The 12,831-nt window shown below is 40.0% G+C and overlaps 1 protein-coding gene across 1 annotated transcript in view; it reads right to left on the bottom strand.

Annotated features, from left to right (window-relative positions):
- Positions 1–12,831, bottom strand: part of LOC107552960 (ubiquitin carboxyl-terminal hydrolase 10) — a 35,178-nt gene that overhangs the window by 10,194 nt on the left and 12,153 nt on the right. The window contains exons 5-10 of the mRNA XM_016235022.1: positions 7,218–7,309; positions 6,987–7,096; positions 6,307–6,365; positions 6,124–6,224; positions 3,882–3,981; positions 3,602–3,779 (exon numbers count right to left, since the gene is read on the bottom strand). Coding sequence (XP_016090508.1) covers positions 3,602–3,779; positions 3,882–3,981; positions 6,124–6,224; positions 6,307–6,365; positions 6,987–7,096; positions 7,218–7,309 — 640 coding nt within the window. The remainder of the gene's footprint in view (positions 1–3,601; positions 3,780–3,881; positions 3,982–6,123; positions 6,225–6,306; positions 6,366–6,986; positions 7,097–7,217; positions 7,310–12,831) is intronic.

Here is a 12,831-nt window from a genome sequence, read left to right as displayed (position 1 = left end):
AATGCACACAGACTGGAGTAGTTTAAGTCTTTGGTTCTTTTAATTGTGATGATTTTGGCTCACATTTAACAAAAACCCACCAATTCACTATCTCAACAAATTAGAATACTTCATAAGACCAATAAAAAAACATTTTTAGTGAATTGTTGGCCTTCTGGAAAGTATGTTCATTTACTGTACATGTACTCAATACTTGGTAGGGGCTCCTTTTGCTTTAATTACTGCCTCAATTCGGCATGGCATGGAGGTGATCAGTTTGTGGCACTGCTGAGGTGGTATGGAAGCCCAGGTTTCTTTGACAGTGGCCTTCAGCTCATCTGCATTTTTTTGGTCTCTTGTTTCTCATTTTCCTCTTGGTTCAGGTCTGTTGAGTTTGCTGGCCAGTCAAGCACACCAACACCATGGTCATTTAACCAACTTTTGTTGCTTTTGGCAGTGTGGGCAGGTGCCAAATCCTGCTGGAAAATGAAATCAGCATCTTCAAAAAGCTGGTCAGCAGAAGGAAGCATGAAGTGCTCCAAAATTTCTTGGTAAACGGGTGCAGTGATGTTGGTTTTCAAAAAACACAATGGACCAACACCAGCAGATGACATTGCACCCCAAATCATCACAGACTGTGGAAACTTAACACTGGACTTCAAGCAACTTGGGCTATGAGCTTCTCCACCCTTCCTCCAGACTCTAGGACCTTGGTTTCCAAATGAAATGCAAAACTTGCTCTCATCTGAAAAGAGGACTTTGGACCACTGGGCAACAGTCCAGTTCTTCTTCTCCTTAGCCCAGGTAAGACGCCTCTGACGTTGTCTGTGGTTCAGGAGTGGCTTAACAAGAGGAATACGACAACTGTAGCCAAATTCCTTGGCATGTCTGTGTGTGGTGGCTCTTGATGCCTTGACCCCAGCCTCTGTCCATTCCTTGTGAAGTTCACTCAAATTCTTGAATCGATTTTGCTTGACAATCCTCATAAGGCTACGGTTCTCTCGGTTGGTTGTGCATCTTTTTCTTCCACACTTTTTCCTTCCACTCAACTTTGTTAACATGCTTGGATACAGCACTCTGTGAACAGCCAGCTTCTTTGGCAATGAATGTTTGCGGCTTATCCTCCTTGTGATGGGTGTCAATGATTGTCTTCTGGACAACTGTCAGGTCTTCCCCATGATTGTGTAGCCTAGCGAACCAAACTGAGAGACCATTTTGAAGGCTCAGGAAACCTTTGCAGGTGTTTTGAGTTGATTAGGTGATTGGCATGTCACCATATTCTAATTTGTTGAGTGGTGAATTGGTGGGTTTTTGTAAATGTGAGCCAAAATCATCACAATTAAAAGAACCAAAGACTTAAACTACTTCAGTCTGTGTGCATTGAATTTATTTAATACATGAGTTTCACAATTGGAGTTGAATTACTGAAATAAATGAACTTTTCCACAACATTCTAATTTATTGAGATGCACCTGTACATCAACTTCACGCTGTCGATCGCCGGATCGGCTTTCACTGTGGACGAAGCGGAGTCCAGCCCGGGGTCGTCACATGTGGTTGCCGCAAGACCGCCGGCCGCTCCTTTGTCGAATCCGCCGGCCTCCGCTCACTCAGCCTGCCGTGTGTGACGCTGTGCGTTTCATTGTGAAAGCGAAACTAGGCCTTCCAGCCTTCCAAAAGAAGACCCGACTAGAAATCAGTGGTTAAAAGTTGTATCGACAGCACTGTTCCAGAACACAAATATTCAGATATTCAGATGTGTGCAGCGCATTTTATGGAGGACTGTTTCCTGATCCTGGTAGAGTAGACTACAATGCCAGCTGTTCTGACTCAAAGACTAAGTATGTTTTTTATATTTAAAGAATTTGCCACCGACGATTCAAACGCGAGTTTTGAGCAGTGTAGAGTAGCGTTTGTAGTTTGTCATTTCTTCGATCACAAATGCAGACATGGTTTTATGTTTACACGGCGCGATGCAATGCAATGCGTAAAAAGACAGTATAAGTCATTATAATCCGTAATTATGTCCCCACTGGATGCAACAAATGCCTAGTTTATAATGGATTTTAATGTTTTTGTCTCGTCGCTCCGGCCGGACACGGCATCACAGTATGGCAAGGGCGTAACATTTCCATGACACGCTTGAGGTATTCGGCCAATCACAACACACTGGATAGCTGGCCAATCAGAGCACACTTCGCTTTTCAGACCGATGAGCTTTGTAAAAATGTACGTGTTTCAGAAAGGCGGGGCATAGAGAAACAATAATATGCAGTACGTGGAAAATAATGTGTTTTTAACCTTAAACCGCATAAACACATTTCATTACACCAAATACACAAAACAATGTTCTTTTTAGCAACATCATATGACCCCTTTAATCATATTCATCACAGTCCATCAAATTATGCGCTACTATGAATCTGAAAGTCAAAAACTGTAGGTTTCTTACAAAAGAAGGGCTTAGCTACGCAATTAATTTCTCCATCAGTCTACCAAAGACTCCATAGCCAAACCATAGCACAAAACGCATAGAGAAAATGCTACATTTAAAGGTGCTGTATGTAAGTTTTTGACTTTACTAAAGCAAAAAAATACCATAATATGTTTGCAGATATTTAAGAAACATGCTAAGTTAACATTTGTTTATCTGAAAAACAATGCTACAGTCAGTTATTCTCCTTTGAAAATGTGTGTTCCGGGCCGGAATGTCCGTTTTGGTTTGTAAAACTCGCCCACTGCCAGTTTACCCAAATGTATTTCGGCACCCCGGGATGCCAGTTGGCAGGAAACACAGCGCGTTTCATTTCAGTCATGGAAGCTGGCAAACGAAAGGGGTCAGACTGGGAAATAGAACTTTCTGCCCATCCTAAAAAGCCTCGACATCCATCCAAAAAACGTTATGATCAAAAACAGTATAATAAAAGCAGAATAAATATTGGAGATGCGTTTGTGAGATGGTTGTTGGTGTCGTCAATCTGGCAACCTGCGTGTGCGTGAAGTCTGAGGAGGGGGGACCGGATGAAAAAAAAAACCCTCCAATATTTTGAATTTGGACTGCAATACCTAGGTTCAACCACTCGGTGTCAATCCTACATACAGCACCTTTAAGCCTCGACGCCCCCACACTTTCAGGCATCTGCATTTCTGCAGCCACCTAAATTAGCTGGCCGGTGGTGGTGAGCCTCAGGGCTTGTTATTCTGTTGTGAATTGTTTGTAATGGCTGCAGCCACACAGCCTGGAGGAGCTTCAGGACAGCAAGATGGGCTGAAGATGACACCACACTCACTGAGCTCCTGTTTCATACCACACTCTGCAGTGTGTGCCAATGAAAAGGAAAACCCAATGGTGCAATGGCTTTTCTTTCCACAAGTTTATTTTTCTTGTAGAAGTGCTGCATATCTGTCTACCTCTGAGGTTTAATGTGTCGAAAAGTTCAGGTGCCTCATAAAGCCACTGTTATGAGGATTACAACTCTGCAGCAGCGGTTCTCAAGTCTTTTTTTAAGACCAAATAGAGCTTTTGAGGTTGTGTAGAATAGAATATAGGAGCTTTTACAACTATGGATACAGAGAGTACCAGCTTGACAATAGCTGACGTGGAAATGTGCTCAAGGCCTACCTGATGTGGCCACCAAATATGTCGGTGACGGGAGTGCGGATAAAATCTGCCTGCCGGGTGATGGAGGTTTTGTTTCTGGGCCCGACCTGTTCCCATTCATCATCACTGCCTTCCTCCTTCTCTGCAGGGTCTTCCTCCACTCCAGGCTGAGACTCGGGCCCATTTGGTGTGGGGGCTTCTGTTCAGAGATGGAAAAAGACAATAAATTTAGAGTGGGCAGGACACCAGTGAAGAGCCTGATTTCTCCTGCAATTAATGCAGAAATTAGAAGGGAACGTACTCTCTTCCTGTGGAGAGATAAGCTTCTTCAGTGCCAGCATTTCCTCATGCAGTCCATTTAAAATGAAACCAAGGTACTCCTCCGCATCCTCCTGACGCCCCTGAGAAAGACAGAAATCATTAACACATGCTAACAGTGCCAAACCTTACTCATGCCACACTCTGACTTTTTTCCCCAAACAAAACTAGTTACCAGTCAGACAATGACCAAGTTTTTGAATATAGGTACTACTTTCAGAAATTAGTGGCTTCCAAGGCACCATAAATCCTAAAGACTAATGAGAACCAAGTTATATTTTAATCCAATTACTGCAATGCATATTTCTCAGTAAAACTGGATCAAGAATACATTTCAATAAAGTTCTTTCAAATCAACTGCCAAATGGCACACGATTGTGGGAAATCATAGGCGGCAAGTCGGACATGCCCTGATGCCATCCATCCTCTATATACTGTCTGTAAAAGTAGTATTTTTCAGGTACACTCTTGTTCTTCCACATCCAGAAGACCGTGTATCTAAAGATTCAGCTCATTAACTGAGGTCTTTATCTTACAGCATTGATCTTGTTCATTTGAGGACACACATTCCTCAACGTTAGTGAATGTGCAGACAGATACAAAAAGAGAACAGGAAGGTCTTGTCCTTGGATGTGCCAAGCAGGAGTGTCTATAATTATAAATTTGACCAACTAGTAAACTGTTGGTGGTAATTACTACCAAAAATTACATGAACTAGATTTATAGTTATACTAATATTTTTCTTAAAGGGGTCATATGATGTTGCTAAAAAGAACATTATTTGGTGTATTTGGTGTAATGAAATGTGTTTATGCGGTTTAAGGTTCAAAAAACACATTTTCCACATACTGTACATTATTGTTTCTCCTCTATGCCCCGCCTTTCTGAAACGCATACATTTTTACAAAGCTCATCATTCTGATAAGCGAGGTGTGCTGTGATTGGCCAGCTATCCAGTGCGTTGTGATTGGCCAAATACCTCAAGCGTGTGACTGAAATGTTACGCCCCTACCATACCGTGATGCCCTGTCCGGTTGGAGCAACAAGACAAAAACATTAAAACGCATTATAAACGAGGGATTTGTTGCATCCAGTGGGGACATAATTACGGATTATAATGACTTATACAGTCTTTTTACGCGTTGCATTGCGCCGCGTAAACATAAAACCATGTCTGCATTTGTGATGGAAGAAATGACAAACAAGCGCTACTCTACACTGCTCAAAACTCGTGTTTGAATCATCAGTGGCAAATCCTTTAAATATGAAAACGTAACATTACTTACAGTCTGTGAGTCAGAACAGACAGCATTGTAGTCTACTCTCCCCAGGATCAGGAAATAGTCCTCCATAAAATGTGCTGCACACATCTGAATATTTGGGTTGAACTGTTCTGGAACAGTGTTGTAAATACACCTTAAACACTGCTTTGTAGTTGTGTCCTCTTTTGGAAGGCCAAACCAAGTAGTTTTGCTTTCACAACGAAACACAGCGTCTCACACGGCGGGCTAGAGTGAGCGGAGGCCGGCGGCCGAGAGTGAGCAGAGGTCAGCGGCTAGAGTGAGCGGCAGCGGGTTTAAGAACAGCACGGCCGGCGGATTCGATGAAGGAGCGGCCAGCGGGCTTGCGGCAACCACATGTGACGACCCTGGGCTGGACTCCGCTTCATCCACGGTGAAAGCCGATTCGGCAATCCACAGCGCGAAGTTGATGTATTTCCTCAGCAACCAGCACGGATCAGCTCTAGGCATGACGAAGCGGCTATCGTCCTCTTTTGGAAGACCAAACAAAGTAGTTTCGCTTTCACAAAGAAACACACAGTGTCTTCACGACATGGCGGCTGCAACAATACTACAGCGAGAATAAAAGTTACGCCTTCTTTCTTTGCGTGAACATTTGGGCGGCGTTATGCAAATCTTCCCACATCGTGACGTAGACATGTGGGGGCGTGTTAGAACGAGCCGTTTTAGGTAGGCGTGGTTGACTTCACTTTTATAAAGAATATCTCTTTGGATTTGAGACTTCAGGCTTTGCAACTTTACAGACCTTCTTTATGCACCAAGAGCTTGTAACACTTCAAAGAGAAAGGAAAAATTGAAATCGCATCATATGACCCCTTTAAAGTAAAGGAGATTCAAAATGTGTACCACTGGACACCCTCAAAGAACAGGACCGAAGCAAAACCTACACTTTATTAAAATCAGCCCAGTCTTCATAATGCTTACCTTCTCAGAAAGGCTTGATTTGATGAGGGTGAGTTTATAGATATATGTGGGTTCAAAAGGAGCACCCACTCTAAGGTCTTTCATTATCTTCTCTCCAGCAGCTAAAAAAGAGCAAAGGATAATGTAACAAATACAGAAGGGGGAATAAAAAGATTTCTTTAATCAACTCTGGAAAGACTTTACCTTGCTGTTTAGCCTTGGAAGGGACAGGCATATTGCAGAACTCATTCACAAGTCGAACACTATAAGACATAAGCTTATGGTAAATTTATTAAAAATGAATAAAAAAGGCTATCCTCTCATTATTTGGTCCCAGAAATGCATTTTTTTATTTTTTGGGACAGGAATTTGCTGTCATTTACACAAACTTATGTTGATTAATTGAAGTCAATCAGAGTAGTTCAGCTACAGTCAGGTCCACACATTTCATATTTAACATTTCCATCTTAATTTGAAACTTGGAAGCAAACTAAAAGATAAGACTGTTAATTTATTATGAATGATACATCTGGTATCACTGTACAAACAGATGCTTCCCTTCATATTTCACTCCAGTTAAAATCAAGACTCACTTCTGAATGGAGAATTTCCAGTTCAACGAAGTTAGAAACTAATGTATGCTGTGGATGTTTGGCAGTTCTGGTCTAAAAAGAATTATGTGGTGGCATATGACAATCTTGCATTATAGATAAGACCTAAGTTTAAAATCAATCACACTTGTGCCTCTTTCTAATTTGAATGTAGTTTAGGTAAATGCACGGAATGGATATCAAGTTATAACTTATTCCAGATCCAGGCAACAACACATTGTATAATAACAAATAATTACTTAATTAGGGGCAGCAAAGTAGCCTGAAACTTACAAGTTATCCATCATGGGTGTGGATGTGCAGGGTCTCTGAGTCTCAGTGAAAAGGGGAATAGACTTCATCAGATGATACATGGGGGGACATGCAATCAGGGCCTGCAGGGTCTAAAGCTCAGTGTCAAGGAAGGATAAATAAACAGGACAAGACAGGCTTGATCAATTCAGTATTGTTGAGTTTAAACAAGATCATTAAGACTGGAAGAACTGAGGCGAGGCAAAAGGATACAGCATTGATATAGCACCAGTTTCCCTTGTTAATCAGTCCTCTTGGTTGCAAAGACACCGGTTTGTGTATCAACTTCACATTCTCGATTAATTCTGACAGATGGAAAGAAAAATGAATCATGTTCGTGGATGAAATACTAGGGATGTGCAATATTTGTAAGATGAAGTAATAGGGGGGTTGTTTGTCTTTAGGAAGCCTTGCATGAGTTCACCAGATTGTAAGCGTTTCTTTGGGGAGTATTTATATGAGACATTGTTTTTGAATAGAAAAATATTTAACTAGAAACAGTTTAAAGACAAGTCTGGACAAATTAGTAAATCATCGTAAACCATCACTTGCCAGTGGAGTGGAAAATTATGCAATGTCCATCAATCTAACCTTGCATCATGTGACTGGTGCACATGAAGCTAATTGTGGCAAAATTGAGGAGAATTTTGTACCACGCCTAGGAAGGGAGACTGAAATAATGGTACAGCTCCCATGGTAACGTGGAAATCTGAATTGATCAACATTTGAATAGAATTAGTGTATTTTTCAGTTTTGCTATGCATGTCAAATCATTATCTTCCCCCGAGCAGAAAAAAATGTTAATGTTGCTCTGTCAAGCTGATGGGGATGCTCAAAATACAACCCATTTTACTTGCGACCAATACTGAAACATCAATTGGGAATCGAATGGATAGTTTAAAGTGTAGTAGCTATTTGCCCATTGTTTAACGTTGGCCAATAGCCTGTCGCATGAGTGACATCAGAAAAGTAATCTGATTTATAATAATTATTAACTACACAAAATTAATTAAATAAAATATTTTAAAAAGGGCAAAAGGAAATGGGGTCAATTTAGATTTTATGTTGATTTCAAAGTTACCATAGTATGGTCATTTAAGCTTGTAGTTTTGGGTGTCTGTGGCTGGACATTTCAACCAGGCCACATCACATTCATTATTAACTAAAACCAGCAGCTAGAGTAGAAATGTAATCTGAAAGTCAAACAAAATGCATAATGGCACTCTGTAGATTTACTCTGAAAACTAAAACTAACATATGAGGGCAGCCAATGATCAGGACAAGAGCTGCCATTCCTCTCCACTTAGTGCCTGTCCAAGTGTCTTACATCAAAAGAGATTAGCGAGTGACAAAAGGAATGCTGATGGAAAGACACTTGTTTCACAACCACCTTTTTTTGCTCAAGTATATATATGTATAATAAAAAACAGATTCACAAGATCATAAATTCCATCTCCATTGGCAGCCTTGAAGAAAAACACATCTGAAATAGTCACATAAATGCCATCAATCAGACGCTCTTCCTGTTATGCAACAGAACATGCATTTACCCAGGAGAAGAGTCTAGAATGTTCGAGTGGCACATAAGCCAATGCTGAGATCAGTAGAATGTGTCCAATCATAATATGGCAAGTCTACACAATACACCAGGCAGTCGTTTCATAAGTCTGAGATTTTGAAATGATCACTGTTTTCTTGCGCAAGATTTCTCATATTTGAGGAACAGCAGGGGAAACCCAAAGGAGGATTTAAAGCAGTGGAGAGTTTGTGATTGGTTCCAAAATCAAGAAATCAGGAGGACACGAGTTTTAAAATGAGCAGTAACCATTGTAGTCAATCAGCAGTCAGGCTCTGGATGAAAAACCACCCTGCTTTTGTACTTCAGATGGCGACAGACTGGGATTCCCATGAATTCTCATTCTGAGCATTAATGTTAGCAATATGATGAGTAAACAGCACCTGGGTGGGCCTTTACCTGAGACATGTCATGATTAATTTGAGCAACAGGATGAGAAAATGTGGTTTTTAAAAGAATTGAGCAAAGAGGTCCTATTAGCCTGTCTGGAGTGTTTAGGAGCTACAGAGGGGGCTTATGGGTGCAGCCAGCAAATCAGCTAAACATGCTGCTGCCACCGCCATCTTGTGGACAGAAACATGAATCACTGAGTCAAAAGGAATAGTTTCAACAAATGAACTTTCTGTCATTATTTACTCATCTTCATGTCATTCCAACCTCACATTTTTTGCTTTTCTGAAATACAAAAGGGAAATCTAAGGAAGATTTACTCCGCTTTCTTCTATATAGCAAGAGATCACTGGCTGCATCCAAAAGTACATACTTCCCTACCATATAGTAGGCAAAAAATAATAATAAATAAAAAAAATACTATGTGAAGACCGTAATAATGTCCAAATTCACGTGGAATACAGTACAAGATGAATGTACCACTTTCATTGTGTTTTTGTCATTTTTGGACCTCGACAGACGGTCACTATAAATAGTCATTGTAGGCAAAAGAGCAGCTTGAAGATTTTTTTTTAAAGACAGAAATAAATAGCACATGGTTTGATGAAAGGAGTGTGAACTTTTCAGAAATTTCGTTTAAGAGTTGATTCCATTTTAACAGATCAACACTGAACATGTAAATTCTAAATAATCTAAAATGTCAGCAAACAAACGTTAGCTTGTTAATAACTAGGACATGTCTACCAAAACCAAGGTTTGTCAAAACCTGTCATGTCAACCATGTGAAACATTGAAAAAAAACAAAGGAATAGTTCACCCCAAAAATTTAAACTCTTCAATTATTCACCCTCATTTTGCTCCAAATCCATAAGAATCCTTAACTTCTAAACAGAAATAAAGATGTTTTTAATGAAATCTAAGAGATCTTTATCCCTCCATTGAAAGTCTGCTCACCCAAAATTTAGATCAATATAAATTGATTGATCAAAGCACATACATCAACTAGGCTTAAACGTGCTTGTGTAACACGAGAACAAACCTCATTGTAAGTATTGTTGAGCTTCTGTTTACAGTATTTTATTTGCGCCATGAATTTGCATTGACCAAACTTGGAGAATAAAAGCCTAAATTAAATCTGTTCATCATATAGATTATTTAATATGTCTTTACAAACTTTTTGAAGCATTACAGTTTTAGTGGAATAGACTTTCAATAAAGGGACAGAAACCTATCAGAATTTATAAAAAATATATACATTTTTGTTTTGAAGATGAACGAAAGTTTCATAGATTTAATGCAATATGAGGGCGAGTAAATTATGACATTTTCATTTTTGGGTGAACTATCCCTGTAAGCAAATGAGTAAGAAAGCATTTGCTTTATGGTTGTGCTGATAGACAATAGTATCATGTATCGATGATAGTCAGAGATATCGCCTGTGGCTGATGCCTTTGACTATATCAAGACGATTATTATTATTATTAGAATTATCAGGCTAGTATTTTTATATCTAATTAATATTAGGGTTTATTTGTTCCATCATATTACTTTATACACGTTTTTAGTGTTAAGCGTTATAATCAATCACACACAATTCTGTTGAGCTTATGAATGCAATGGCCAGAGGAGTTCAGGAGTCATGGCTGAAACGCAGATTTGTTGAGTGCGCGCGCTAACTGAAGTCTGCTCTCTCGCAAATTCTCTCATCATAAACAACAAAGTGCAGATGTACGTACGATGTAAGTATAAGAGATTTATTCATCATGCAATGTAGATAGCTTCACTGATTATAACAGGAGTGTTTTTTTTAAGTGCATAAACTCACGCTAGATTGATGTCATTGATATTCTTTGATGTAAATGTTCCTTGCTTGTTTTCTGTAGCTGCTGTTTGAATAACTGGAAATGTAAGCATTATATTTATAATGTTTATTATAATAAAGTATACGCAAACAGCTTTCATAATCGCAGAATGATTTCTTCATTTTCATTATCGCACGATAATATCGTCTGCGATTATGAACACGATTTTGCGTAGCTTGTCAGTGAACTATGGCTCTGTGTAGTAAATGCTGCTCCATCTGAAAGCACGTGATGGAGATTTACTACTGATTACAGAACCAGCTTTACTGACAAGATGCGCATGACAATCACATTCAATTAATCGTGCAGCCCTAGTTAATAGATTACACTAACATTAGGCTGCTTTTAGCCTTACCCTGGAATTGGTTCACTCTCTGGCAATGAAACGTAGTAAATAATTAATGTATTGGCAATCTCACAGGCTGGCGATAGGACGATATGACTACGGAGCCCAACCAGTTAAAAGGCATGTTGCATGCAATACAACATTCTTTGCATCCAGCCCGGGGTCGTCACATGTGGTTGCCACATGCTAGGGATGCAACGATTATAGATTTTGTTGGTACGATTATTGTCTGAGAAATAATTACGATTTCACGATTATGACGATTATGCATTTATTCATTTCACAAATTTATTAATGCATAAAATCACATGGACACTCTTTAGATAGTGTTATTTATTGCTGCCTTTAGAAACCGAAATAACACCGTAACCAATATATTTGAAGAATATTTGCCACTGATGATTCAAACGGGAGTTTTGAGCAGCGTAGAGTAGCGCTTGTTGTTTGTCGTTTCTCCGATCACAAATGCAGACATGGTTTTATGTTTACGCGGCGCGATGCAACGCGTAAAAAGACAGTATAAGTCATTATAATCCGTAATTATGTCCCCAAAGAATGCAACAAATGCTTAGTTTATAATGGGTTTTTAATGTTTTTGTCTCATCGCTCCGGCCGGGAGACGGCATCACAGTATGGTAAGGGGCGTAACATTTTCGTCACACGCTTGAGGTATTCAGCTAGGGCTGTGCGATTAATCGAAATCGTCATAAAATCGCGATTTGAGCTTGTGCAATTTCTAAATCGCTTTATAGCACGATTTTCCGCGCCCCCCGACCTTCCGCAGTATGCCATCCGAACCAATCAGAATGCAGCGCGCCTAAATGGAGCACGAGAACAGAACAGACCGGGCGGGCATACAAACGTAACGCCGGGTTCACACACTCCGTCTGTGGTGCGTATTTTTTCCGCGCCCATGTTAACGGATCAGAGCGTTCACACTGCACGCGGTTGCGGTCCGGCAGTGCGCTCCAGGAGCGGTGCATCTGCAGGGGTCATGCTGCGATCGTTTCCGCACGGAATCCATTTCTGCTGTGCTATACGCGCTGAATTAAAGTGACCGATTATTCACGGTAAAAATTAACATGGATTGACACGGAAATTTCGTAATTACACCATATATGCATATAATTAAAGTCTACTGTTTCACAGTCAACACATGGCTTTTTGGCTAGATTTAAAACAAGGAAAAGTGCACTTTTAGATAAACAAGTCAATAATAGATGACACTCGTGGTGGTAATTAAACAGTTATATTTATTGAGTTTAAACTTGAATATGCCTATGAAAAATTGTATTACTGTACTGTGATAAAAGAGAATCACAATGCTGAAAAAGCATTTTCAGAAACAACGTTTGGATTTGAAATCAAAATAATGGATAAATGTTGTGTTTGTGGTAAACAGCCGTGGATCAGGAGCGGACTGCAAACGCGTCCTGTGCGAAAGCGAAAGTAGTCTGTGCTGCTTCTGCACCGTGTACACATACTGTATACGCACTGCAGACGGAGTACGTGTGAACTTGGCGCAACAAATCTAGTTCAACATCTGAGGCAACGCCACAAAGAGCTCTATGACCAATGCATGGCAAAAAAAAAAATCCCTGCACACACTTTTTTTTTTCTTTCTGCCATATGTCTATTCTAGAGACATTTTGT

Source organism: Sinocyclocheilus grahami, unplaced genomic scaffold (assembly GCF_001515645.1).
Source record: "Sinocyclocheilus grahami isolate Dianchi unplaced genomic scaffold, SAMN03320097.WGS_v1.1 scaffold462.1, whole genome shotgun sequence".
Lineage (NCBI taxonomy): Eukaryota > Metazoa > Chordata > Actinopteri > Cypriniformes > Cyprinidae > Sinocyclocheilus > Sinocyclocheilus grahami.
The sequence above is the reverse complement of the archived record's forward strand: the minus strand, read 5'-3'. Positions and strand labels throughout refer to the sequence as shown.